The sequence below is a fragment of the Scardinius erythrophthalmus genome (genome assembly GCF_964197995.2).
Source record: "Scardinius erythrophthalmus genome assembly, contig: HAP1_SCAFFOLD_52, whole genome shotgun sequence".
Taxonomy (NCBI): Eukaryota; Metazoa; Chordata; class Actinopteri; order Cypriniformes; family Leuciscidae; genus Scardinius; species Scardinius erythrophthalmus.
In genome coordinates, this window is record NW_028296539.1 from 232,500 (window position 1) to 260,001 (window position 27,502).

General features: G+C 39.3%; 1 protein-coding gene across 5 annotated transcripts in view; it reads right to left on the minus strand.

Annotated features, from left to right (window-relative positions):
- bnc2 (basonuclin zinc finger protein 2) overlaps positions 1-27,502 on the minus strand; it is a 400,727-nt gene that overhangs the window by 109,861 nt on the left and 263,364 nt on the right. For 4 of the 5 annotated variants that reach the window (XM_081394612.1, XM_081394615.1, XM_081394613.1 and 1 more), the window contains exons 3-4: positions 18,519-18,621; positions 10,342-10,577 (exon numbers count right to left, since the gene is read on the minus strand). In XM_081394612.1, the coding sequence (XP_081250738.1) occupies positions 10,342-10,577; positions 18,519-18,621 (339 nt within the window). The remainder of the gene's footprint in view (positions 1-10,341; positions 10,578-18,518; positions 18,622-27,502) is intronic. The other variant, XM_081394614.1, reaches the window with a different exon arrangement.

Here is a 27,502-nt window from a genome sequence, read left to right on the forward strand (position 1 = left end):
TGGACGGGACGCGGAGGTTCTAGGTGACCTACCCCCTGCGGTAGTTGACACCATCACTTCCGCTAGAGCCCCCTCTACGAGGCGCCTCTATGCGCTGAAGTGGAACCTGTTCGTTGACTGGTGCTCCTCTCACGAGGAGAACCCCCGATCTTGCTCGATCAGAGCCGTGCTTTCCTTCCTGCAAGAAGGGCTGGAGCGAAGGCTGTCTCCCTCCACCCTTAAAGTGTATGTTGCCGCTATTGCCGCACATCACGATGCTGTTGATGGTAAGTCTTTGGGAAGGCATGACCTGATCGTCAGGTTCCTGAGGGGAGCGAGGAGACTGAATCCTCCTCGCCCACTCTCTATACCCTCTTGGGACTTGTCTCTGGTCCTTTCGGCACTTCAGAGACCACCCTTTGAGCCTCTGCAATCAGCTGAGTTAAAAATTCTGTCCTGTAAGACAGTACTCCTGGTTGCATTGGCCTCTATCAAGAGGGTAGGGGACCTGCATGCATTTTCGGTCGACGAATCGTGCCTAGAATTCGGCCCGGATAACTCTCACGTCATCCTGAGACCCCGGCCCGGATACGTGCCCAAGGTTCCTACCACTCCCTTCCGGGAGCAGGTAGTGAACCTGCAAGCGCTGCCTTCGGAGGAGGCAGACCCAGCCCTGGCTTTTCTCTGTCCCGTTCGCGCTCTGCGTCTGTACGTGGACAGAACGCAAAGCCTCAGGACCTCAGATCAGCTCTTCGTCTGTTACGGAGGCCAGCAGAAAGGGAAGGCTGTCTCCAAGCAGAGGATGGCCCACTGGATAGTGGATGCCATCGCCTTGGCTTACGAAGCCCAAGGCGTGCCCTGCCCGCCTGGGTTGAAAGCCCACTCCACTAGGAGTGTCGCTTCTTCCTGGGCGCTGGCTCACGGCGCCTCGCTGACAGACATCTGTAGAGCTGCGGGCTGGGCGACACCTAACACGTTCGCTAGGTTTTATAGCTTACGTGTTGAGCCGGTTTCTTCCTGTGTGCTCGCTTCTACTAGCCGGTAACACCGAAGTTCCCGCTCTAGTGTCGGCTTGCTGCGCCACTCCCTTCCTAGGAACGGATACGTGCGCTTTTTACTCCAGTCGAGTTCCCCATTGGCGAACCCTGTGAGTTCCTCCGCACCCCTTCGGCAGTCGGACGTTGCGGAGCGTCCGACGCCAGGCCTAGTGCTCGTATGCTTGTGTAACTTGTGCTAGGCTGGGTTCCATATGTGGTGATCCCTGCGGCGATCCCATATGTGTATTCTTCCACGACCAGTTCCCTGCGGTGAGCCCGTGTCTTCCCTTGGCAGAGTCTGCTCTGCCGTCACTGTCCGGTGTGTCTCCCCCTTCGGGTGGAGCCACCCCAGTGACATTCCATATGTCGCACTGCCCCTTCGGCCAGTCCATATGTGTATTCTCCACATGTTACCTCCCTTCGGGCAGGATGTGGCTCCGCAGCGTTCTTTCCCCTGGAGAGGTACGCTTTCCCAGTGTTATCCAAGAGTTCCGCTGTGTGGGGTATAATGGAACAGCAGTTGAACTCCCTCTACGCAGATCTTCCGCCCCAGCAGTTGGGGGTCTGAGAGTCTTGCGTAGGGCGCTGGATGTGGCAGCAACCGTGGCGTTTTCCATGGGATCCCAATTACGTCGTCACGTCGACGTTACGTCGAACGTGAGCGACTGAAAGGGAACGTCTCGGTTACTGATGTAACCCTCGTTCCCTGAAGGAGGGAACGGGAGACGTAACATCCCGTCGCCACCGTTGCTGACCATCGCTGCATGGCCGTCACAATCTCGGCTCCTCAGCGAAAAACAATGTGTGCGTGCGCCCGCTTCCTGTTTATACCCGCGCGGCGGGGCGGGGCGCGTGACGCGATTCACGCACGCCAACGTTCATTGGCTCGTTCTGTAGACACTCGAAGTTGATAGGGCTCCCTGAAGTGATCCCAATTACGTCGTCACGTCGACGTTACGTCTCCCGTTCCCTCCTTCAGGGAACGAGGGTTACATCAGTAACCGAGACGATTTCGTAAAGCACGTTACTAGTAATGTGTTACTTTACTCATAACATCAAAAAGTAATCTGATTACGTAATGCACATTACTTGTAATGAATTGCTTCACTTGTTAGATCAAAAAGTAATCTGATTACGTAATGCATGTTACTTGTAATTCGTAACCCCAACACTGCTCATTTCAGATGAGATTGAAAACACCTGATCGCTAGGTTTTCTCAGAGGAGAGCTATGTTGGAAATGTGTCCATCTTGAACATAATTAGAATTATGAGCTAATAAGGGTAAATTGACATACTCTGGGTTGGGTTTCCACAGTTGTACCTTGACAGGCTGTAGAGATTTCTGATGGAATCATGTCCTCATGTTTTGATATCAAAGATACGCGAAGTTCAACTTGTATAAAGTTCAATTGCCTTATATTTTTTGTATATATTTTATAGTTTTCACAGGATTCTATATAATTGTATTGATTGGTTTGTTAAATACACACAATATTATGTCATTATATGTTATGCTATGTTATTACTGTTTTATGTTTAATACAGTATCTCTTCAGTTTAAACCATAAACACATGCTGTCCACTCAAGTGGACATGAAAAACTCTTTGAAAGATGTTTAAAAAAATAAAAAAAAATCTTGTTTTCCATGCCCTAAGCACAAGAAAAACACATAGGAAAAAAATCCTGACTGAAGTTATCATAATTCATGCATCAAACGGTTAATTTAATTTATTAATTTATTAATAATTAATTTTAAATTCATTAATTTTCATAAATGTTTCATTAGTTTGCTGTTTTGAATGGTTTGGAATGGAACTGGCTGAATTAGTATCACAACTAAATAGTTATAGTAAATGTTATCTTTTAAATATTTTCTGTGAATATAAAAGTAGATTAAAACTTCTATGTTTACAGGCTTTTTTTTTTTTTTACATATGTATTTTATAAATAATAATAATAATAATAATAATTGTGTCCATTGTGCTTTTATTAGATTCAACTTATTTATGTTTCTATCAGATCTGTTGAATAAATGTGTTCCCCTTCGTTACGGGGAACTCCCGCTGCGTCGAATACAACGCTACGGGGAATGCCTTCGGCATGCGTTATCTGAAGTCACTATACAACTATTCCAATCTGGATTGGTGTGCGTCATCGTGCGTCATGACGTTGCATGTGACGGTGACCCGGACGCTATATAAGGGTCACAGGAACAAGGAAATGACAGCTTCTGTTCTTCAGCAGCGTTCTATGTCAAACTGTACGTCTTATTTGGTGTTGTCTGTCAAATCTACTATGGCGAAGGCAGTGTGCGTCTCCTTGATTTAAGAAAAATTAAAGAAGCAAGGATGGCGCACACTTGCTTTGTGGTGTTGGGTTGTGAGCGGAGCTTGCACGGACAGTTCTCGAGGGCACTGTCTATTTTGTGCAAACTGAAAGGATTCTGTGACTGGGATCTCGCGTTTGCCGAGGCAGCGCGTAGGTTTATGTCTGCATTGCAATACAGAATCTATAGTGGCTCGGATCTCGCGTTTGCCGAGGCAGCGCGTAGATTACGGCTACTCTGCAATAAAGATTCTGTGACTAATCTCGCGTTTGCCGAGGCAGCGCGTAGATTAATGTCTGCATTGCAATACAGAATCTATAGTGGCTTGGATCTCGCGTTTGCCGAGGCAGCGCGTAGATTACAGGTCTGCAGGGTGTAGACTCTGAGTGTACTCTTCCGCTCCCGCCTGAGCCTGTTTAAAAATAATAAAATAGGCTTGCGTTCCTAGTGCATCAGCTCGCGTCTGTCGAGGCAGCGCGTTGTCTGTTTGCATTGGGTTCGCACGTGGAGCAGTGTTTACAGGTCTCGCGCACGGTTCGGAAGCCCGCGTCACTGTGGCTTCTTCCGACCGTGTTAAAGACCCGGTGTTTGATTTATTTGATTCTGAGGAGTCAGATACTATCAACACTGAATCACGAATATTCACCACATTATGAGGAGTTGCTGGAGAAAGACTGGGGCTGTAATGAAATTAAATGTTTGGTAATTTAATAAGAAGGAAGCGTCTAAAAAGAGTGCTTCCTGCAAACCCAGTCAAAATCCTGGTGTCAGAGTCTTCCTTTTTCAAACGATCTCCATACTGAGGTACTGAGATTGTGGAATAATTGAAGAGGAAAATTAAAGGGGAATTTAATGATGCAGGGGGTAGAAGAATATTTCTCCCAGATATCGTATTACCTCTGATGACTCAGACACGTCCCTCTAAAATTAAAGTGGAGCTAATATAAATATTATCTCGAATTTGGTAGGGAAGGCTTATATGGAGGACAGTCACCAGCTCCTCATATTCTGGGAAGTCACCTCTTCCCCTCCCCTTCCCCCTGTACAGGGCTCGGGGTCAGAGGAGACGTTCTCATAAAAAAAAAAAAAAAAAAAGTATTATTTTCGGTTAGTTCCTGCCGGTCTATCGCTTCAGGTCACCGAATCTCAAAACCTGAGGTCAGTCTCGAGGGACTGATCTCCTTATTAGATTATTCATCGGTTACGTCCTGCCAGTAAACTGCTTCAGACCACCGATAAGCACATTATATCACCTGAGACTAACCCAGAGAAATTGATTCCTCTTGTAGATTGTTTAGACGCCTGGTCAGGCCTTCCGAATATATCTAAATGGACCCTGGGTATAGTTAAAGGATATAAAATCCAGTTTAAAGTAAGACCACCCGATTTTAACGGGGTATTTCACACACTGGTTTTCTCACATCAGCGCCAGGTGATGGAAAATGAAATTGAATCTCTTTTAGCAAAAGCAATAGAAATTGCCCCTAATCAGGAGAGGGATTCAGGTTTTTACTGCCGTTACTTCATTGTTCCGAAAAAGGATGGTGGACTTCATCCTATTGTAGATCTTAGAGTATTGAATAAATCTTTGAGGAGATTTAGTTTCAATATGCTCACTATACCCAGTATCATTCAGCAAATCAGATCTGAAGACTGGCTTGTGACATAGATCTCATGGATGCTTATTTTCATAACTTCATCATCCATTATCATAGGAAGTTCCTTAGGTTCGCTTTTGGGGGGAAAAGCTTACCAATATAGGGTTCTTCCTTTCGGCCTAACTCTATCCCCTTGCACTTTCTGTATGGATGCTGCCCTTGCTCCACTGAGACTTCAGGGGAACCGCATCCTAAATTATTAGATGACTGGCTTATTCTGGCAGAACCAGAGACGCTAGCAATCCAACATCGAGATGTTGTTTTGCGTCATCTTCAGTGCTTGGGGCTAAGGCTCAATGTCAAGAAAAGTTCTCTGTCTCCTCTTCAAAGAATAACATTTCTTGGAGCTGAGTGGGACTCGCAATCTATGCAAGTTCACTTGACCCAGCCACGTATTTAAAGTATCGTGGCTGCAGTTAGAGCTATCAGGTTAGGCCAGGCCATCACTGTCAAACATTTTCAAAGAATTTTGGGCCTTATGGCAACCGCATCAGTAGTGATTCTACTCGGCTTGCTTCATATGAGGGCCCTACAGTGGTGGCTCAGGACCAGGGGGTTTTCCCCAAGGGGCAACCCCTTCCGTACGATTAGAGTTACGTCCAGATAACCTCGTTCTCTAGTCATATGGAAAGACATACGGTTCCTGTCCCAAGGCCAGGTGCTTGGAGCTTCGTGTCCCAGAAAAATTCTGACCACGGATGCTTCCCGCATGGGCTGGGGTGCGGTCATGGAGGGCCGGTACACCCGCGGGGTCTGGAAGGACCATCACCTCGCATGGCACATCAGTTGCCTGGAGATGCTGGCAGTATTCTTTGCCCTTAGGCATTTCCTTCCAGACCTCAGAGGCCATCAGGTCCTTGTTAGGTCTGATAATATATCGGTGGTCTTCTACATCAACCATCAGGGGGGCTTGAGGTCTCGTCCTCTGTGCAAATTGGCCCATCATATTCTATTATGGTCTAAGGACAAATTTCTCTCTGTGAGGGCCATGTATATACCTGGGGTTGATAATGTGGGAGCAGACACCCTGTCGAGGCAGGGGCCCAGGCCAGGGGAATGGAGGCTCCACCCCGAGGTGGTGGAGCTTATATCGGAGAAATTCGGCCAGGCGGAGGTAGATTTATTCGCTTCTCATGAGAATTCTCATTGCCCGCTCTGGTTCTCTCTCTCGCATCCAGCCCCGTTGGGTCTGGAGGCCATGGTACAGATGTGGCCGAGGCAACGTCTGTACGCCTTTTCCCCCGGTCGCTCTACTCCCTGGAGTTTTGGAGAGGGTCAGAGGATTTTGAGTAGATCTTATTCTCGAAAAACCACACTGGCCTTCTCGAATAGGGTGATCTGGTGGCCGAGGTCATCAGATCAGCTACCTCCAGAACTCCCCGGCTCAGGAAGTTTTAATTGAGTTAGCTGGACCCAGCCTTTTACTGCCCTATGGCTTCAGTACTGGGATTCTTCTATACTCTAATCGGGACCTCTCGTCCACGCTCAGAGCCGCTATGGCGCCTACGGCCTCCGTATGCTCTCAGGGTGGTCCACCCGGGTCGTCCCATGACCTCCATATTTCCCTGTAGCCTTCTAGGATGAATCCTGTTATCCTTGCAGGCTGACAGGTCTGTGGAAAGAAAAGCCCCTGTCGGTTCTGCGGGATACGTGTATATATGTCAGATTAAAAGAAAATCTACATATTTTGGAAATCTGTTAGCTTTCTAGTAGGAAATTTCCCCGGTCACCAATAAGGGTACCGGAGGCTATCTTATGATTTCCTCTGGCTCTTCATCCTTCGTTGCTATAAGTGTGACAGGAGAGCCTTCTAGGCTTTTAGGGTTATCCATTAATGGTGCCTTGGAGTCAGTGTCCTGCCTTTTTAGGCATATGTATATATTGGACCTCACTTCTGAGGCTGTTAACTCAGCCTTTTTCTTACACCAAAAAAGACAAGAATAAAATTCTTAGTATAGTGGGTTCTATAAATTCTCCCCTGTCCTTAGCAATGATCCTCACCTTCAGAGTGCTTTCTGCCTCTGTATGCTGCGTCAGAATCTGGATGAACCCTGTCTCTGCAGGCTATCATATTAAATTGCTTAGAGCCTTTATTCGGCTCCGCAGAGTATATCTATATAGGGTATTAAATGGGAGTTTGTTAGCTTTCTTTGAGATATTTCTCCCCGGTGACCAAGGTACCGGAGGCTATTCTAAAAATTCCTCAGCTCTTCATCCTTCGTTGCATGTACGGTGTAAGCAAGAGAGCCTCTTAGGCTTCCAGAGATTATCCACTAAAAAGGGTGTTAGGAGTTAAGTGTTCTGCCTGTCATTAATCAGGCCTATCTACTTGGACCTTAATATCGAGGTTGCTGATGCGACCTTCCCTTTGTACACCAAACAAGAAAGAATAAAATTCTTAGCACAGTTGGATCTTTCACTCTCCCTTGCTTTAGTGCTCTTGAGTGTGCCAGATGCTTCACACCCAGGGCGCTTGTTCTCTGTGGGGGCTAGCTGGTACTCGTTCCCCGTAGCGTTGTATTCGACGCAGCGGGAGTTCCCCGTAACGAAGGGGAACGTCTCGGGTTACTGGATGTAACCCTGGTTCCCCGAGAGAGGGGAACGAGACGCTGCGTCCCCTCTCCCCACCTTCGGGGCGCCCTGAGAACAGCTGCTTTGAACCTTTTTCGAAGCTGTCATTTCCTTGTTCCTGTGACCCTTATATAGCGTCCGGGTCACCGTCACATGCAACGTCATGACGCACGATGACGCACACCAATCCAGATTGGAATAGTTGTATAGTGACTTCAGATAACGCATGCCGAAGGCATTCCCCGTAGCGTTGTATTCGACGCAGCGTCTCGTTCCCCTCTCTCGGGGAACCAGGGTTACATCCAGTAACCCGAGACGTTTTGTTTGTTTTGAAATAATATTTGTGTTTATTTCAGTATTAATTTATTTGGTAAATTTGTAGAGTAGTTATTGAGACTATTCTGTCATAATTAAAAATAATATTTTAAATACTACGACTACTCTGAAATAGTGTGGCTCACATTAAACAATGTTAATTTTAACTTTTGCAATTAGAAATAATGATGCATAATTGATTTTGCATTAGCACGCTGATTAATAGTATTAATTGACTGCATTAATAGGAATAGGAACAGACAAATGCCATATGAGGTTATAAATAAGACTGATCTGTCTGCCTGTGTGTGTGTGTGTGTGTGTGTGTGTGTGTGTGTGTGTGTGAGAGAGAGATCTAGCAGATCATGCACCAGAGAAAAGTATGACAGGTAGCAGGTTTGACTTCTGAGAGAAAGCATTGTTGACTTATTAGTGGTGACAGGTATACTATCTAGGAGACAGCTCGACAGTAGATGGAAGGAAACAGAGAGAGAGCAAAGAGTAGAAGGGGATTATTCATAAACTACAGAGTTTAAAAATGACCCATGAACACTCTCACTTAATAAAGAACAGAACACAGTACACTGATCTGCCAGTGTGCCACTCTACATGTCATTTAATAAAATTTGATAACATTAAAAGAAATGACATCTGATCTATAATTAATGTGTCCTTAAAGTACACACAAACACACTACACTGTGCACATGCATACATAAACAATCACTTTGTATTTTTTTTTTTTTTTCTTGTCTTTTTTGCATAAAATATGTATGAGTTTAGAATTAAGATTCTTGCGCACATGCTCTTGCTGGCACCTTTCGTGGGTTGTGACATCATGTGCCAAGGCTCTGATTAACAGTGCTCAACACTCTCTCTCTAGACTGACAGACAGATGAGGTCGAGAAGAGAGCTATCAGGTAAATAACAAGAAAACAACAGAGAGAGAGAGAGAGAGAGAGAGAGAGAGAGAGAGAGAGAGAGAGAGAGAGAGAGAGAGAGAGAGAGAGAGAGGTTGCCAGTGTTGAAGTGTTGTGTTCTTTTTTCTTTGTCAGTCCTGATTTATAACTCTTACCTGCATTTTGTAAAGAAGAACAGATGCTTGACGAAGCAAGGAGAAGTGCTAAATTTATCTATAAGCTGAATATATTTCTCTGTTACTTTACTAAACATTTTCAGTTATTCATTAAGATATATGGGGTGGATGCCATGATTTGATAGCTATCAATTCAGTTATCTTTTACAGACTATAGTCAATACTTACTGAACTATAATTATATCAGAGCAGTATCATATACAAATTTAATTATTTTCAAAACTGATACTAATATCAATGCTAAGAGCCTGAATGCTTGAAGTTTTATACCAACTATCTAAGATCTGGAACAATATTACGAACTAAACACAACAACTGAGTGAATTTACTTGACTGCAAAACCACCCAAAAATATTATTATTATTATTATTATTATTTGTAGTGGTCAGTATTTTGCTATGTCATATTTAATGTCTGAACGATTTTCCGATAAGTCATCGGGGTAGAGCAATGAGTAACACAAACGGACACAACAAATGACTGTACAACTGTAAAAAACTGTTCTTCCACATTGCCTTCCAGTCCAATGATGAGAGAAAAAGTGTGCGAGAGGGAGAGATTTACTCACAGAAGCCATTTCCTCGTACAAGGCCTCAAAACCGCTTCAAGCTCAGCATGCTGTTCCACTTAGGCATGGTCTCCAAACCAAAGCCATCCACCTCGCTCTGCTATTGGCATCAGACACACAAGGCTAACCACAAGCACATGTTCAGTTGCTCTTAACTAATTCATACAGGAACACTTTGGTTTTGTTTTGAACCCCAAAGCCCTGTACCTTTGATTAAAAAATGTGTCTGATTCCAAGGAGCAAGAGGGAGGGAAAGCATCATAGTGGTTCTATAGTCTATTATTGGCTGTGGTCATGACAGTTTTCTTATCTCTTCTTTTCCTCTCCTCATACATATGTATGTATGTATGTATGTATGTATTCCTTCCTTCCTTCCTTCCTTCCTTCCTTCCTTCCTTCCTTCCTTCCTTCCTTCCTTCCTTTCTTTCTTTCTTTCTTTCTTTCTTTCTTTCTTTCTTTCTTTCTTTCTTTCTTTCTTTCTTTCTTTCTTTCTTTCTTTCTTTCTTTCTTTCTAGTGAATAAGGATTGAAAACAGATAAACATAACAGAACTACATTCACATAACTGAAAATCCATTTTTCAGGGTTTATTTTATGCATGGCTTTTAATATCCTTGTTTAGATCTGTAAAAATATTTACCAAGGTTTTTTTTTTTTTTTTTTTTTTTTTTTTTTTTAATAATGTTTCTGAGTGATTGTGTGTTCATTTTTTTAAATGACCTCAAATATGTTATCTACTTAATGCTACATACATCTTTGTATGTTGATTTGTCTTTTACGTTTTAATTTACCTGTAGTATGTAGCCTCTAACATAGTCTCTCAGGGTCCAGCCCAGGCCATGGAGGATGTGCAGAACCTCTTCTTGTTTGAGGACGCTGAACAGACGGTCTAGCAGTATCTTCAACCTCACAGGTACTGCCTGAGTCCCATACAGCATCAGACTGCTAATGTCAAACACCACATTAGACTGCACGATCTCCACCTGTGTTGGGTGGTACAGATGCTGTGTGCTCAGCTTGTCTAGAGCTATAATCACAAAAACAACAAAACACACAATTACAATACAGCTATATTTAATAAGAAAAATCCCCCTGATCCTGGTTTTGGCAATAAAGATTCACACTTTAACCACTATGTACTTACATAATAAAAATAAAAATAAAAATAACTGTTATGTACAATATACTTATTGTGTTCATGTTGTATTGCAAAACAGTTTTACTGCTACTGTTATTATATGCAGGTATTTTTTGTATCATAAATACAATGTAAAAACATGTATGTACACAATAAGTGCTTTGTGTCAAATTAATGATTTAAATTGTAGTACATTGAAATTAAAGACACTTAATATAAGGTATTATATATTAAGTATTATATTAAGTATTATATATTAATATAAACTTAATATAAAGTGGGACCCAAAGCAGATATACTTAACCAAAATATCTGTTATCACATGAACAAACAATGATCAACTTTTTGCTTTAATGCCAAAAGCATTTTATACAAGATTGTCTAACCAAACTATTCAGTACTGTTTCATCAGAAGGCTTCTATTTAAAGCTGCAGTCCGCAGTTTTTCCTCTTTGTCGCCATCTCTGTTCGAAATCTGCAATTGCAGTTATTCACGGAATTATCAACTTTACGTGCGTTGTGCCTCGGCATGGCACAGAGTCATTATGTGACGTAATGACTCAAAGACATGCTCAAATTTCCCGCGGAAATCCACCAGTACCACTGGAATTAAATACATTATTACAAGCTTACCATTTTGAATCGAGCTAAGGCAAGCAGATAGTTTTGAACACTGGCTGGTTATGTACTTGCTCAAAAATTTATCTTGGATAATTTTTAACCCAAAAAAGCTATGGACTGCAGCTTTAAATATATGGCCACACTTTACGCATTACAAAGGAAGTGTATTTACATAAGCACTGTGCAATACTAATTAGCTGTGTGTGGTTTGTGTGTACTTTTTATGAACTATTGTAATAAAACATTAACATGTGATGTCAAGCATGAAACCACATTAATATGTACATGTAAAATGTGGAAAATTATTAACTTTTTGGTAACACTTTACAATTAGATTTATTTGTTAGCATTATTTAATGTATTGTAATATGTAATGTATATTAACATGACCTAACCATGAGCAATACATTTGTTACTGTATTTGTAAATCTTGGTGAACCTTAGGTAATACAAATACAGCTGTTTATTGTTTGTTCATGTTACATCACGGTGCATTAACTAATGTTAACAAATATAACTTTTAATTGTAATAATGTATTAGTCAATTTTAAAATTGACATTAACAAATATTAATAATTGTTGTAGAAGTACAGTTCATTATAGTTCATGTTAACTAATGTAGTTAACTAATGTTAACTAATGAAACCTTATTGTTGTGTTACCACTTTTTTTATGAAAACACTAACACATCAGAGAGAAATCTTAAGTGCATGAGGTAATGATCAAAAGGCAGTGATATAACTTAAATCGCCTACACAAAGCTGGTTGTAACAAGGCACCCACAAAAACAGAAAAATGTGTATTGTCTTTTATTTGAAACATAATATTTGAAATATGATATGTGTCCACACACACAATCTTCAGTTTACTGATCCTGTCTAACATCTTCTGTGTGAATGAAATGCACACTCAGCTGATGACAATTCTGTGAAGAAATGACAGTGGCATCAATATTATCTGCTCTTTCTCTCTTAAATTTCTCTCGTTCTCGGACGCTGTCTGTGTGACACCTGATTTTCCCCTCAGTCTAGGACTGATTTTTTGTGCTGACTAGGTCTTTGCCTGACAACAGACCCTGCTAGACACGAACATAATAAAAAATGAAGAACTACTTGTCAGAATGGCTGCCAACACTACAGACAAAATTAGAAGTCTATGGCAGAGAGGAGTGAAAAGAAGAAAAGGATAGGAAGGAGAGCGTCTGACAGATCACAGTGAAATTAAAACTAGGTGAAGGGCCCCTGTGATGGTCCCTTAAGGCCTGTCTCTCTTCCTTTTATCCCAACCCAACAGGTGTTTTCTTTTGTCTCTCTATGAAACCAACTGTCTTTTTCTCCCTGTCTTTCCTTATCCCTTTTGACTGTCATCTCTTTCATTTGATGTTTTCACTAGTATTTCAGCTACCTTTTGACCTTTTTAAGCTTTTTATTTTAAGTATAATGAAATAATGAAAATACAGTTATTATTGAATTAAAAGCTGTGGGAATGAAGACCCAGAAGCGTGCAGAGTAGAATGAGGGAATAGGGATGGATATGCGAGTCAGAGCATATTGACTGGCTAAAAAGCCAGTTTTATGAGGATCCATAACTTCACTAGGCTCAGAGGAGAAAGAAGGAGACCAGATAAAAGGACAGATAAAGACAGATCAGGTTAAACCGATGCCCTACTTCCTCCCCACTAGGGTTGGGTATGGTTTGAATTATAGTGATTATGATTTTGCTCATCAATTCTGATTCTTTTCGATTCCCAGATTCGATTCAAGTAAGGTAACATTTAGTCAAACATTTATATTAAACATATTTATTTTGTGTCCTTTGGCAAAATGTTGTTTTTTTTTTTTTTGGTTTTTTTTTCAGCTGATTTCCATGAACAAAAATCAGCAGGCTACAAAAAAATTAGCAGGCTAAAGAACACTAACATTTTCATATGGTTTAAAAAAGAAAATACCACAGACTGTTAATGACACAGACTGCAGCAGGTTTATTAGGCTGCTGTCACTGTAAGTCCTCATGCAGCGTCCGGTTTACTGATGAAAATTCTGGGCCAAAACTTGCACTTGCAAACTGAAACCGAAAATAATGAATGAATAATCAATTAATTATTCAAACATATTTAATAATGAACACACAAATATATAAAACTGAGCTGTACAAACATGTCATTTGATAACAATTATCCATTCCTGACTGTAAGTATCCAATAAACACACACACACCCTGTTGTTTAGCCCTGTTGTACCATATATATATTTTCTATAAAATCAAATGGACTATTTAAATGTACTCAATCAAGTATATTTAAATGATGTTTTATTAACAAAGTTCGGGAGGAGCACGTTCAAATAATCAAGTAATCAATCAACTCATCAAACAATTACCATGTCTACCCTATCAGCATGAGAGGAAGCATATATATTCACTCTGTCAACTCATCTAACTTCCTTGACAGTTTTCAGCATCCCTCCACCACCCCGACTCCTCACTCTTGGCTTGTTCTTTCACAGCCAGGAATACGGGGGGAGTACTCTGGGTTCGGGCCGAATGTCTCCTCGGACAGCACGCCAAATACGCATTTATTCTATCTGACTTATTTGTAAGTGTGAACTCGTGAATTAAAATAACACACACACACGCACACGCACACGCACACACACACACACACACACACACACACACACACACACACACACACACACACACACACACACACACACACACACACACACACACACACACACACACACACACACACACACACACACACACACACACACACACACACACACACACACACACACACACACACACACACACACACACACACACACACACACACACACACACACACACACACACACACACACACACACACACACACACACACACACACACACACACACACACACACACACACACACACACACACACACACACACACACACACACACACACACACACACACATATATATGGCCAGCAGCCATATCACCCTGTAGCCCAAGACTGGTTGCCCACTGAAGCTGAGCAGGGCTGAGCCTGGTTAGTACCTGGATGGGAGACCTCCTGAGAAAAAACAGGTTGCTGCTGGAAGAGGTGTTAGTGAGGCCAGCAGGGGGTGCTCACCCTGTGGTCTGTGTGGGTCCTAACGCCCCAGTGTAGTGACGGGGACACTATACTGTCAAAGAGCACCGTCCTTCGGATGAGACGTAAAACCGAGGTCCTGACTCTCTGTGGTCATTAAAAATCCCATGGCACTTCTCGTAAAGAGTAGGGGTGTAACCCCGGTGTCCTGGCCACATTCCACACATTGGCCCTTACCAATCATGGCCTCCTAATAATCCCCTTACATTGAATTGGCTCTATCACTCTCTCTCCTCTCTCCACCTATAGCTGGTGTGTGGTGAGCGCACTGGCGCCGTTGTTCTGTGGCTGCCGTCGCATCATCCAAGTGGATGCTGCACACTGGTGGTGGTTGAGGAGAGACCCCTGATATGATTGTAAAGCGCTTTGGGTGTACAGTAGTACATATGAATATATATATATTGTGTGTGTGTATAACTGTGAAATTTAAATAATCTTCATGCAAAAAAACTTGAGGGCACCTTCAGATTACAGACTGTTCATGTGTGCGTGTGTGTGTGTGTGTGTGTGTGTGTGTGTGTGTGTGTGTGTGTGTTATTTTAATTAAATATACTTGATTGAGTACATTTAAATAGTCCATTTGATTTTATAGAAAATATATATATGGTACAACAGGGCTAAAGGCATACCTTAAGAAAAAAAAAATGCTTTTCACTATTCCCATAGTGTATGATTGCAGAAAAAAATATATGTTTGTATTGAACATTTATGGAGCAATATAACATAAAAGTGGTTTATTTTGTTTAAAAATCTGATTATCTATTAAAAGATTATCTATTAAAAATTGTGATTAAGGTGGACACCCAACTTAATATATGATATTTACCATCTGAATCTAACCATGTCATGTAAACAAATGAAAAAGTCAGCTGGCTGTTAATATTATCATGTTAATTACTGTGCCTTTCGCCTCAACAGCAGGGGCGCCTTTTTTACTTCACAAATCAAAACGCGTCACCACAAATCCCTTATTAACAAATAGACTAAACCAGAAACTTTGATATTCAACATAAAACAATATCACAGATCACTATTTTCCAGAGACAAAGACAAAAGTGTGACTCCTGTTGTGAAGTAAGGCTGAGGTAGGCACATTCACAGCTGTTCCTCAAGTGACTGGTATTTTTTTAAGAATGTTGTCTTTAATTTATTGTCATGTATTTTTTTTTCATCCGCCCATGGTGGATCCAAGCAGCAGGGCAGAACTACAGAAGAAGGAGCCAATGGGCTGAAGGGAGACCAGGGACGGACTGACAATCTCCAGAACGGCCGTCCAACCGAGGGCCGTCGGCACAAAAAAAAAAAAAAAAAAAAAAAAAAAAAGTCTATTAAAGCAATATGAACAGCCAGCAGCAGGGGCACTAATATGATCACTTATATGCTACGTGTAAAAAACAACAACTGAGGAAGAAGAGTCGGCCTATAGTCACTGACGGAAAGTTCGTTTTATAAGGCTGCACTTTTAAATTTGCTTACATTATATTTGAATAGCAGTGGTCTCCAACATGGTGCCTGTGAGTTGCCCGCTAAACAAGTTCTATAAATAGCCCCAACTTTCCGTCGGGGTTCCAGACTTCGAATAAATGGTTTAATTTTGCGACCTTTTCAACTAAACGTTTCAATTTGAACTTTTGCCTCTACAAAATTACCCAACTCTCTTTGATTATACGATGTCATTTGCGTTGCGTATGAGAAACATCAAATGGCAAACGCTCAAAAAGCGGAACAAAACGTGTTTGATCTGAGCAGCGCATTATCAGCTCGGCCCAAAAAACAGCGATCGCGGACAAAGCTGATCTCGATCACGCGAACATTAGGCTATTACACAGAGCTGTGCGATCCACTGAGAAGCATTTAAATTCAGCGCAGAATTATCTATCTCTATTATAAACCCACAAATGACTATGTGATTTAAGCTTGTAAAAAGCCAGATGAAACAGCGCTGATATTCTCAACATATTGACGCAAAAAAAAAAAAACAGGCGAAACATTGTTCCGAGAACAAACCAGCTAAAAGACATTTCACTCCACAACTTATGAATTAACTGTAGTAAAACAAACTTTTTTTTTGGCAGAAATGAGCCTGTATTCATATTTAAAATGCTGTTATATTAATATAGTCATTTATAAATGTAGCCTATTAAATGTAGGCCTAATGCAGTAATGTTTTGTTTAGAAGTTATGGCAGTTTATTTTTATTTTTATTTTAATTTTCCTTTATATTTATACTAAATGTTTGGGCTACTGTTTTTGATAACACATACAATAAGAAAATCAACAAAAAAAATCAATAAATATTTTCATAATTTTTCAGGAATTGTTTGTAACGTTTGTAAGTCTGAACCAGAATATCAAGATATTTTATTATTTCCCATATGATGGTGAAAAGTAAAAAAGCTTCACCATGTTATGTATAATAAATATTGGAGTATAACAAATAAAAATTCCTTCTAGATTATTTTATCCCTTGAGGTAGCCCTCGCACACAAAAAGGTTGGAGACCCCTGGTATAGTAACTAGCCTATATGTTTTATAATTACAAGTTTGTGTAATTTGGGGTTTCTGCCTGCAGTGACATTTCATTATTTGTATTTTATGGCATTGTACATTTTTTGTTTTTATTTGAAGGCTGAGGCTTCATTAATAAACACAACCCCAATAATCATCGTTGGTTTTGCGATGTTACTTGCTGTGAATATCTTGTCTGATAGGCTACAGTATTGTGGCATATAGTATCAGGACATCCTGGCTAGTGTCTGTCGCACACGGCTAGGCGAATGGCCGGAAGATGGGCCTATTTGGGAGAAAGTCCAGGGCTGTTTTTTAGCCCCAGTCCGTCCCTGAGGGAGACAGTGGAGGTGAGGCCAATGAACTGGATGGCTTCGGCAGAGGAGGAGGAAGAGGAAGGCTGGGAGGACCAAACAAGACGAAAGAGACTTGGAGCTTGGCTGATTCATTCTAGCAACAAAAGGCGACTTGGAACTGGGCTGAACCTGGGCTGAGATGAAGACGACTTGGGACAAGATGGGACCAGCGGAGACTGGAGATCTTGGAACATGATTTAATCTAGATAATCAAATAATAATTCTGCAGGAACCCAGCTCATTGCATACACCTCAGTAACAAGAGTGTGGGCAGGGCTGCAATCCATCCCATCGATCTCCACTAAAATAACCTTGATGATGGACTCTGGTGCCGGTGCATGCACCTGGTCAGACTCCGTATTGAGCTCGGGCTCTGGGCTGAAATTGGCCTCTGGCTAATGCTTTGGCTCTTGCTTTGCGTCGGGGCGGGCTCAGGCTCTGAGTCTGTGGTGGGCTCTGGCTTAAGATCCGCATAGCGGACATGCTGGAATGCTGGCAAGGCTCTGGGTCCATAGCAGAGTTTGGGCTGGCGTTGTCCTTTTCAAAGGGGCAGACGGTGAATAGAGATCCACAACTGACCACAACTGCTCATTGAGGCTGGTGTTGTTGTAGAAGATGCACAGTGAGTGGCAGGGATAGTGGGTGAGGCACGCCAGATCTAGAAATTCCCTCATATGGTCCTCAAGGGACCGATCCCACTTCTAAAAGCAGGCGTACAACAGGCATATCCATTTATGCTTTTCTTCTGCTGCCTTAATCTAATATAGGTCCCATGCTTTGTCATGGGTTGTGTGTAGTAAATCCAGTAAAGAGATGCATGATGCAGAATGACCGATGGAACATGAGATTTAATAAACACGGAGAGTGACAGAAACCATAAACCATAAACCAGAGTGACATAAACTACCATAAACTTTAACACGGAGCACTGAACTGAAGAACAGAGGGCTTAAATACACGGAGACAGGCAATCCAAGAAACAAGAAACAGGTGTGCACTAATCAGAAATCATAGCAACAAATGAATGAGAACTCAGGCAATGAATTGATGGTGACAATGAAAGCCAAACTAAATAGAACATGACAATGAAACTATTAAACTAAACAAGACATTATAATGAAACTAAACATGACATGACCGTGATATATGTATAAGTACCTATAAGCAATATGACCAGGCTGGTTTATACACTCACTGATACTCACCATGAGCGACCCATCCATGCTTGCAATGGTCACATGTCCGGAGGTGGATTTTTCCAGGCTGGAAACACTCACATGTGCAGTTTACCAGAGTACAGCGGATGGCCTGAAAATGAACAAAAAAATAATCATCATTTAAAGATTCTTAAACTGTTATACTTCAAATTGTAACAACAGCAGGGTTTATTAGCCTATCCAGCATTTGCACTTTCTGATTCATTAATGCATTTAACAAACTGAATTTGTTGAATTATGCAATCTTTCTGTTAAAGACAAAATTCCTTACAATAAATATTCCAAAATATGTTTTTCACTTAAACAATATTGTAATTTACTAATGAGAATTATGTCTTAAACGAATGCAGTCATGCTCATGTCACTGTCATGCTGACTGACATTGTACTAACAAGCATCCATTCTGTGTCTTGTGCCATATTCATGTAGGGGCATTTAGATGAGCTCTTCCTTCTTCTCACCTGAAACATGGCCTGCTTTTGCCCCATTTGAATTTCCTTTGTTTTGACAAAAGCCGCCATTACTTGATGTGGAGACTGAACCGGATCTGACCCTAAAAGCTTTTAGCGATGAGGGGTTAAGTGTCCCAACGAGACAGTCAGCCTGGCAGGACAACACAATGGCATTGTGTGATAAGACATCTCCTTAATCACCCCGCCACAGAAAAGACTCCGGCAGGAAGAGAGGAAAGGTGGGGAGGCCACATTGTTCATGTTCTCTCACACCTCTGCTGTCAAGGTCTTTCATTAGATGAATTTAAAAGTGAAATCTTTTTCTTTTTTTTTCGTCTTCCTGATTCTTATCTTTTTCAACATTGCGTAACTGCATTTTTATGTGATTTTGCTGTGCCCTTTGTATGTAGTCCATGTTACCCATTACGTTACTAATTAATTATAAGTGATAAATCCTACTGTAGATATTACATTAAGCCTTCTGTGGTTCGTCAGAATAGTTAATCAAAAATGCTGTTATCTGTGATATAGCACATGCAAATATTAAAATGCTCAGGAAATAATAAAAAAAAAACAAGAAAAAATAATTAAATAAATGAGCAATAACAGTTACATTATATGATGGGGAAACAAATACTTAATTTGTATATGTATGTCACATTAGGAATAGCATTGCTAAATTCAGTTCAGTAGCTGCCTGATTTGGTTGGGTAATTTAAAATCGCCTATTTGCAGAAAAAAGTTACTCTGAATCAATAATTTAAACAAAATCGCTGCTATGACATCAGTTTACAAGCCAGGCTGACTTATGTGAATTTGGTCTAAATATGTATGATTCATTGAAGAATGAGGCTTATTGTATCACAGTCATTTATCACATAAGCCATTGTAAGTGAAAGAGAGAGAGAGAGAGAGAGAGAGAGAGAGAGAGAGAGAGAGAGAGAGAGAGAGAGAGAGAGAGAGAGAGAGAAGGAGGGGGGGGGTGAACTTTCATTAGTGCGGTTGCCAGTGTTGAAGTGTTGTGTTCTTTTTTCTTTGTCAGTCCTGAATTATAACACTTACATGCATTTGCAGAGTTGGAAACATAAAATATGGGGTCTGACAACTTATGTGATAGTTAATTGTTCAATTAAATAATTAAATAATTAAATAATTAAGAGCTCAATTAGGAGGTCAATTAACAGCTCAGCGGTGTCAGTGCTGTCAATGCAGTATAGAACAGCTCCTAAACCAAACCTCACTCCATTATACTATGAGGATAACCCAAACTAATGTATGATTATAGGCCAAACCTGTAGCTCAGACTCTAAAGCATTATTCAACCACCTCTATTGATTCCTGTGTTTCCAGCATTTACACCATGGCACACACACACACACACACACACACACACACACACACACACACACACACACACACACACACACACACACACACACACACACACACACACACACACACAGACAGACCAACTTTGCTGACACCAGGTTGCTGGCAAACACTAAAAGCATCTTGTACTCTCTGCCACCCACAAGATTTGATCTTATTCAAGGCTTAGCTTTCAAAACGCTGTCGATATCCTGCCATAAATGTACAGGCAAGGTATGAAGGAAAACATGTAACAAATAAAAACAGGCAGTGCACCATGAAAGGATTTATTAAGCAGCAACAAAAAAGTATAGAATTGGTTTTATTGTGATTTCTCTGTATGCACGCAAGACCAGCATCCCATTCATCTGCATATATATGCATAAAGTGTGTATTCATTTGTAAAGTGTATGCATGTGCATTTGGATTGACATTATCAATATCAACAATATCAACGCACTGGCAGTATCTAAAATGTGAACCCTTTTATGTATGTTCAACTTTAGAGAGGTACACATATTTTAACTCTAAGCAGAGTAGAATGAAAATTTTGTCAAAGTAAATAAAAGTTTTAAATTAATGTGATAGCTCTAAAAAGATTTAGCTAGTGTAATTTATTATAAATACATTAAAATCAACATATACATGTAATTTATTCATTATATCAGAATTAAAGGATTTGTAAACATATTGAATGGCATGTGTAAAAGGGTTTACAATTCATATGTTGATATTATATGTTTTAGTGTCAATTCAAACATTCAAATGTACAAATACTAAAGAGATAAAGAGATCACACTGGGCAGGATTGGTTCTCTTTCCCCTTTCTTTCTTTCTTTCTTTCTTTCTTTCTTTCTTTCTTTCTTTCTTTCTTTCTTTCTTTCTTTCTTTCTTTCTTTCTTTCTTTCTTTCTTTCTTTCTTTCTTTCTTTCTTTCTTTCTTTCTTTTTTTCTTTCTTTCTTTCTTTCTTTCTTTCTTTCTTTGTAATGCAACTCTCTTTTCCATTAATTATTTTACATTTATAACAATATATAAATATGGTTTCCTTAAAAAAAAAATTATACCATATCATTGAGTGGATGATGAATATTGTTGTGTCATTATACACACAAGATGCATACGGATGGTTAAATAAATAATGAATATGGCTGAATTTTCTCCAGGCTTTGGCCCTTCTATGTTTTACTCAGTGGGATTGTATTGCCAACTGTGATATTATTGTAGTGAAACAGTCTGAGGCCTGACCTGACCTGACCTGAGGCCTGAATCTTGTTATCGTGGCACAGGCTATATACCAGCCTTAAGTTACAGCTGTATATTTACTGTAACATTTCAGCTGAATCTCTGAGAGATATCCTACTGGTCTTCTCAGACATATATTTATTTCTAATTTTTGGGGGGGGAAATCATTTTAAATATAAAAATGATTTAAAATAGTCTAGAACTTTTCCCACTGTCCAGTCTGACTAGAAATTAACTATCACCTGGGTCTTCTCTGTTTTCTATTATAATTGTAGGATATATATTACATGAACTTTGGACCATAGAATTTTATTTTATAACCAAACATATTTAGTATAAAATGTATTGACATATTGACTAATGTGTTTTATTTTCTAGGGATGTTAATTTATTTTTCCCCACTAAGGGACAACTGAAGCTTGTTAACAAGATTAGATTACATTAGAATGAATAAGTGTCTGTGACCCATTAAAATAACAAAATATGGTTTAGTTTTACATGCGCTAATAGCAACAAAGCATGAAGATTCACTCATTGTCACATGATGACATCACGCACGTGCAGCGCTTCTGCAAGTATTTTTTATAGGTTTTAGGTTATATGCATTAGGTTATATGTTTTTTTTTTCAAGTCCATGGAAAGGAAACCGAGATGGCATCCCATTTGTTTTCTTTATTTTACAAAAGCACAATGTTTTGTTTTCATTGTGAGTATACACAAATAAAAGTAAACCCTTTAAAGTTTCAAATGATGGCTTACTCTTATCAGTATGACCATAAATGACAGAGTATTTCAAGTTGTTTCCAATGTTATAAGGAGACAGTTCAAATGATCTTGCAGATCGCCTCATGCGCACACACACACACACACACACACATATCAGTTCTAGATTTGCTAACTTGACACCACAGCCTATTCATTATCAAATTATAGTACAGTCAACCAAAAATATAACAAGTTACACTGCTCAATTGAAATAGTCCATAGTCCAGTGCCGTTCAGCGTGATCACCATCCCACTGTGGTGTTATGTCAAGCACAATTTATCACATGAGAAGGATAATGTTTTACGTGGATATTGGAACGTAAGTGAAGTACAAAGTTACATAAAAACAGTCAGCATCCAGAAATATTACGAATATAGAAACATTTGGATTTGTGCCGAATGAGCGAGGTTGTCTACGTGAGCCCAACGCCGGTTTCTGTTTCAGTTTCACTTTAAATGAATACATTTAGCCTAGAGCTACTTTCATTTTTCATTCTTGTTCTGTTTTGAATACCATTAAATTGAAAAGATTTATTGTGGAGTGAGGGGAATTAAAATAGCCTATAGCTATGTTTATAGTGTTTGTTTCTAAACATTCCTACAAGTATTTTACATTAATGTAGCTAATAATAAAATGAAACTTATGCAAATTATGTTGTTGTTGTTGTTGTTTTTTAGTTTTTTTTTTTACCCAATTTTGTATTTTTTAACCATTCAGCAAGCATTTTCAAAAAATCTTGAAAAAATACTTTTTAAACCATTTAACCAATAGTATGAATCGGTCAAAATTCTGACTGTCCATTAACGGTTAACCACTTAATTATGAGCATCCTTTTTAATTTACCATTATGGGGATCATCTGATGATTAATATAAACATGTCTGTGAGAAAGAAAAAAAAAAAAAAAAAAAACTTTCTCTGAACTTTTATGGACAGCTGTAGAGAAACATCCTTTTTGGCTATAGGTAAGACGCAGCCTGTTCTAGTCAGCGAGTTTATTCTTTCAAATCACTAATAATTCTGCTTTGCTATTCACATCAGTGCAGATATGTCCAGCTAAACATGAAGCACAGTGAGCATCAATCAGAGTGAAGGCAGGGCAGAGTGGACATTGAACGGAAGAAAGAGACAAAGAGAAGTCCAAGGCGATTGTTGCTTGGACCACTGAGGACCCTGTGAACTCCTCTCAAAGACTCAGCTGACAGAGATCAAACCAGTGACAGCCTGCTGCAGTATCCAGAGATATAACTGTGTTCAAAGTGCTGGATAGAGAGGCACAGGGAGGGGGCATGCAGCCGCCTCAGGAGGACAAGGGAGGGAGGTGAGCCGCTTCTGCCAGCGACTGATCTTCTTTCTCTCTCTCGTTGTCTCCGTGCTGTCACCTGCTGATTGATCCAGGTGTTTTATAGCTATCTGGAGGCACAGAGCATTCAGACAAAGAAAGACCTCTGTCAGTTCTTTTGATTGGGGCTGCACATTCCTGGGCCAGATGGTGGACAGGCCTTCTTTGGACAACGCCAATCCACATACCTCTCCCGAGTACTCAGGAGAGCTGCTGTGCGTGTGTGCATTGCGTGTGACAGTGTAGGTCAATGTTAACATGCAAAATGATAAAGATAAAAAGATGCATGATTATTCTCTTTAAAAACTAAAAAAAAAAAAAAAGTTTAGAAAAAAACATGGTGAAAGCTGTTTGAGAACTGTAACAAGAACAAAACCACTTTTAGAATTTGTTAAAGTGAGGCAGGTTCAATGCGTTTCAATTGAATTGTTTGGCAAATTTAGCAAAATAGGCATAATACTGATATTAGTGATATCACATATAAACAGTAAATTACAAGTTATTTTAGCAAATATTCAATCTAATTATATGTATTATGTATATTTATCACACATAAATTCTAATTATTTTATGATTAAAATCATACTATAATATTTTTTGATATTGTACAGCACAATCATAGTTTACACTGTTACTAATTTGTCCACTTTGTTATGTTTTCAATCTCATCTGTGGGTTGAGGTGCATCCAGGGGTCAATGGAGACTTGTGTTATGAGCCAACAAGACTCAACATTTGTGTGTGTGTGTGTGTGTGTGTGTGTGTGTGTGTGTGTGTGTGTGTGTGTGTGTGTGTGTGTGTGTGTGTGTGTGTGTTATTTGTCTGTCATTATTTAGTTTTTTTGTGAAATGCACACATTTACATTACATATTTAAATAAGTACATGGATTTGAAAAGGGTGCTCAAGAGAGACACACAGAACCTGAGCAAGGGAACCACCAGTTAAAAAGTAGTGTTTAAAAAAACTGAAACATGGGGATATAAATTGAGTTAATTTTTATAGAGTTATTGTGCTCTGTATTATAAGTGTAAATATGGTAACAATGCAGTTAGTTAATTGATTTGATTCTGTTCTTTTTTTATTTTGTAATTTCACTATATATTTTTTACATAACTTAATTGATAGGCTATTTGTTATACACTTGTTATACACTTGAAATATGTGTGCAAATTATTTTCTTAAATGTTCAGTGTATTACCTGTAAAAAATAATACAAACGGCACAGTAAAAAGCAGTACATGATGAATCAGAGTTCACTGCAAACGGCTTGTCCATAAAACATACATATCTGTTAACATGTATTTTGTGTGTATGACACGTTTAAAATTGCAAATTCATGGTTGGAAAGCTGAACATACTCTAAAGATGCTGCGTGTTTTTATGCTGTGTTTCAAAGACAATCCCCAGCAGACTATGTTAGTTGGCTATGTTGCACATGTTTTTAAAGACGCAAACCATTAGTAATTCAGTGCCTATAAGTCTGAAGAACACATTTTCCTCCAAATACCAGGAAGTTGATTCTTTTTCAAATTATACTAACTGTTCACTTACAAAGTTTCACTTACAAAGTTTCAAGCTGACCACTTTTCAAAGTTCCAGGAGTTTTTCCTCTAGATTTATTACCCTCACACAAAATGGAAAGTATTTCTAAACAAATTTAAAAATACTGGATAACATCACAAACCTTTACTCCCTGTTCAGGTAAACTCTTTGTAACCTATTTACTGTTACATTCCAACATGTGCAAGCTAAACATGTATTTACATGTATGTCTTATGACATAGCCTACTGTATATATTACATACATACTGTCACAAATCAAACAGAGAGGTTTGTAGCACACTCTGAATGTTTCGAGTCTTTTCCTCGATTCTTATCAGTTTTCTGCTGATAAAGACTCATTCCCAGCAGGCTTTGCCACCTGCAAGTCTCCACACAACTGACAAGGAGCAAAACAACTGTCTAATGTTTTTTTCTGTGTAAATGTGGATCTCCTCATACCATCACAGTAGGAGCATTAGTCAGAGTACAAGCATTTTGCACCCAGGTTGACCCCAGAAGGAGGGGACTACATATTGACTACACAGGACCAGCAAGAATGTGTAGACATACAGACAAGACCCCTGGGTCTTCAAGAATATATTCTGATCTTTTTTCTTATATAAACAATCTCAAAACACACTTAATGCAAAAGAACAATTGTTTAATTTATCTTAATGAATTTTTCTTCTCTTGGGTATTTTGAAATGTTACCATAACTTATCTGACCTGGTTATATTACATTTATGCCATTTATGTTTTTTTTTTTTCAGTGCAGTGCCCCTGAACGAGCCACACACACACTGTTTTCTATTTTAATATATTTTAAACTGTAATTTATTCCTGTGATCAAAGCTGAAATTTCAGCATCATTACTCCAGTCTTTAGTGTCACATGATCCTTCAGAAATCATTCTAATATGATGATTTGATGCTCAAGAAACATTATTGATTATTATCAATGTTGAAAACAGTTGTGTACAATTTTTTTTCAAAATTCTTTGATGAATAGAAAGTTCAAAAGAACAGCATTTATTTAAAATAGAATATTTTCTAACATTATAAATGTCTTTACTGTAACTTTTGATCAGTTTAACTCATCCTTGATAAATCAAAGTATTGATACGGTAGGCCTAGTGTTTAATGTTACAAAAGCTTTAGATTTCAGATAAATGCTGTTCTTTTGAACTTTCTATTCATCATAGCATCATGAAATAAAAATGTAAATAACTGTTTTCAACTTTGATAATAATCATAAATGTTTCTTGAGCATCAAATCATCATATTAGAATGATTTCTGAAGGATCATGTGACACTGAAGACTGGAGTAATGATGCTGAAAATTCAGCTTTGATCACAGGAATAAAAAATTGGAATAATATTTCACAATATTACTGTTTTTGTTTGTATTTTTAATCAAATAAATGCAGCCTTGGTGAGCAGAAGATACTTCTTTTAAAAACATTAAAAATCTTACTGACCCCAAACTTTTGAACGGTAGTGTAGGCTATATAGCTTTTTTTTACTGTAACGCAAGACAAAAATGCTATTTTTTTTTTTTTTTTTTTTAGTGTGCCCACAGTCAACATTGCTGTAATATCTGCAGTAATAAAAGTGCCTATTTCTCTGTGTGCATTACTGTATGATGCAATGCCAACTTCTGACAGCTGCCCCTAGCTCCTTTAAGACTGTATTTCTTCATTAGCATAAATTGCATCAGATTGTTATAGGAAAGGAATGAAAAGAGTAATGAAGAAAGAAAAATAATATGGATAGAAATTCATCCTGATCTCACTTGCACTCCTATATGACCACAGTGACAACTGTGAGACTGTCCCTCCCACTCCACCATGCTCTGGTCTATGTATACTGAAATGTGTGTATGTGTGTGCATGAATACAGAGGGAGGGAGACTCAATAAAAGTCCATCACACTCACTTTATCAGACCAAACAAAGTTCAGAGATAGAGAGGGGATGAAGAGGAGAAGAGGCCATCTGCCTGTCACAGGTCATTCACTGCAAGACGACTGTGCTTTTATTCACTATTTTATACCAATATTACAGTACCAATATTATCTTTAAAATGGATTTTGCTGTAGACAAATTACTTTTGTCTACTTTAAATATTTTTTAAGGATTAATGAGTTTTGTTTAATTTTGCAATTTTCCAAACCAGATGATTTCTTTCTTTCTTTCTTTCTTTCTTTCTTTCTTTCTTTCTTTCTTTCTTTCTTTCTTTCTTTCTTTCTTTCTTTCTTTCTTTC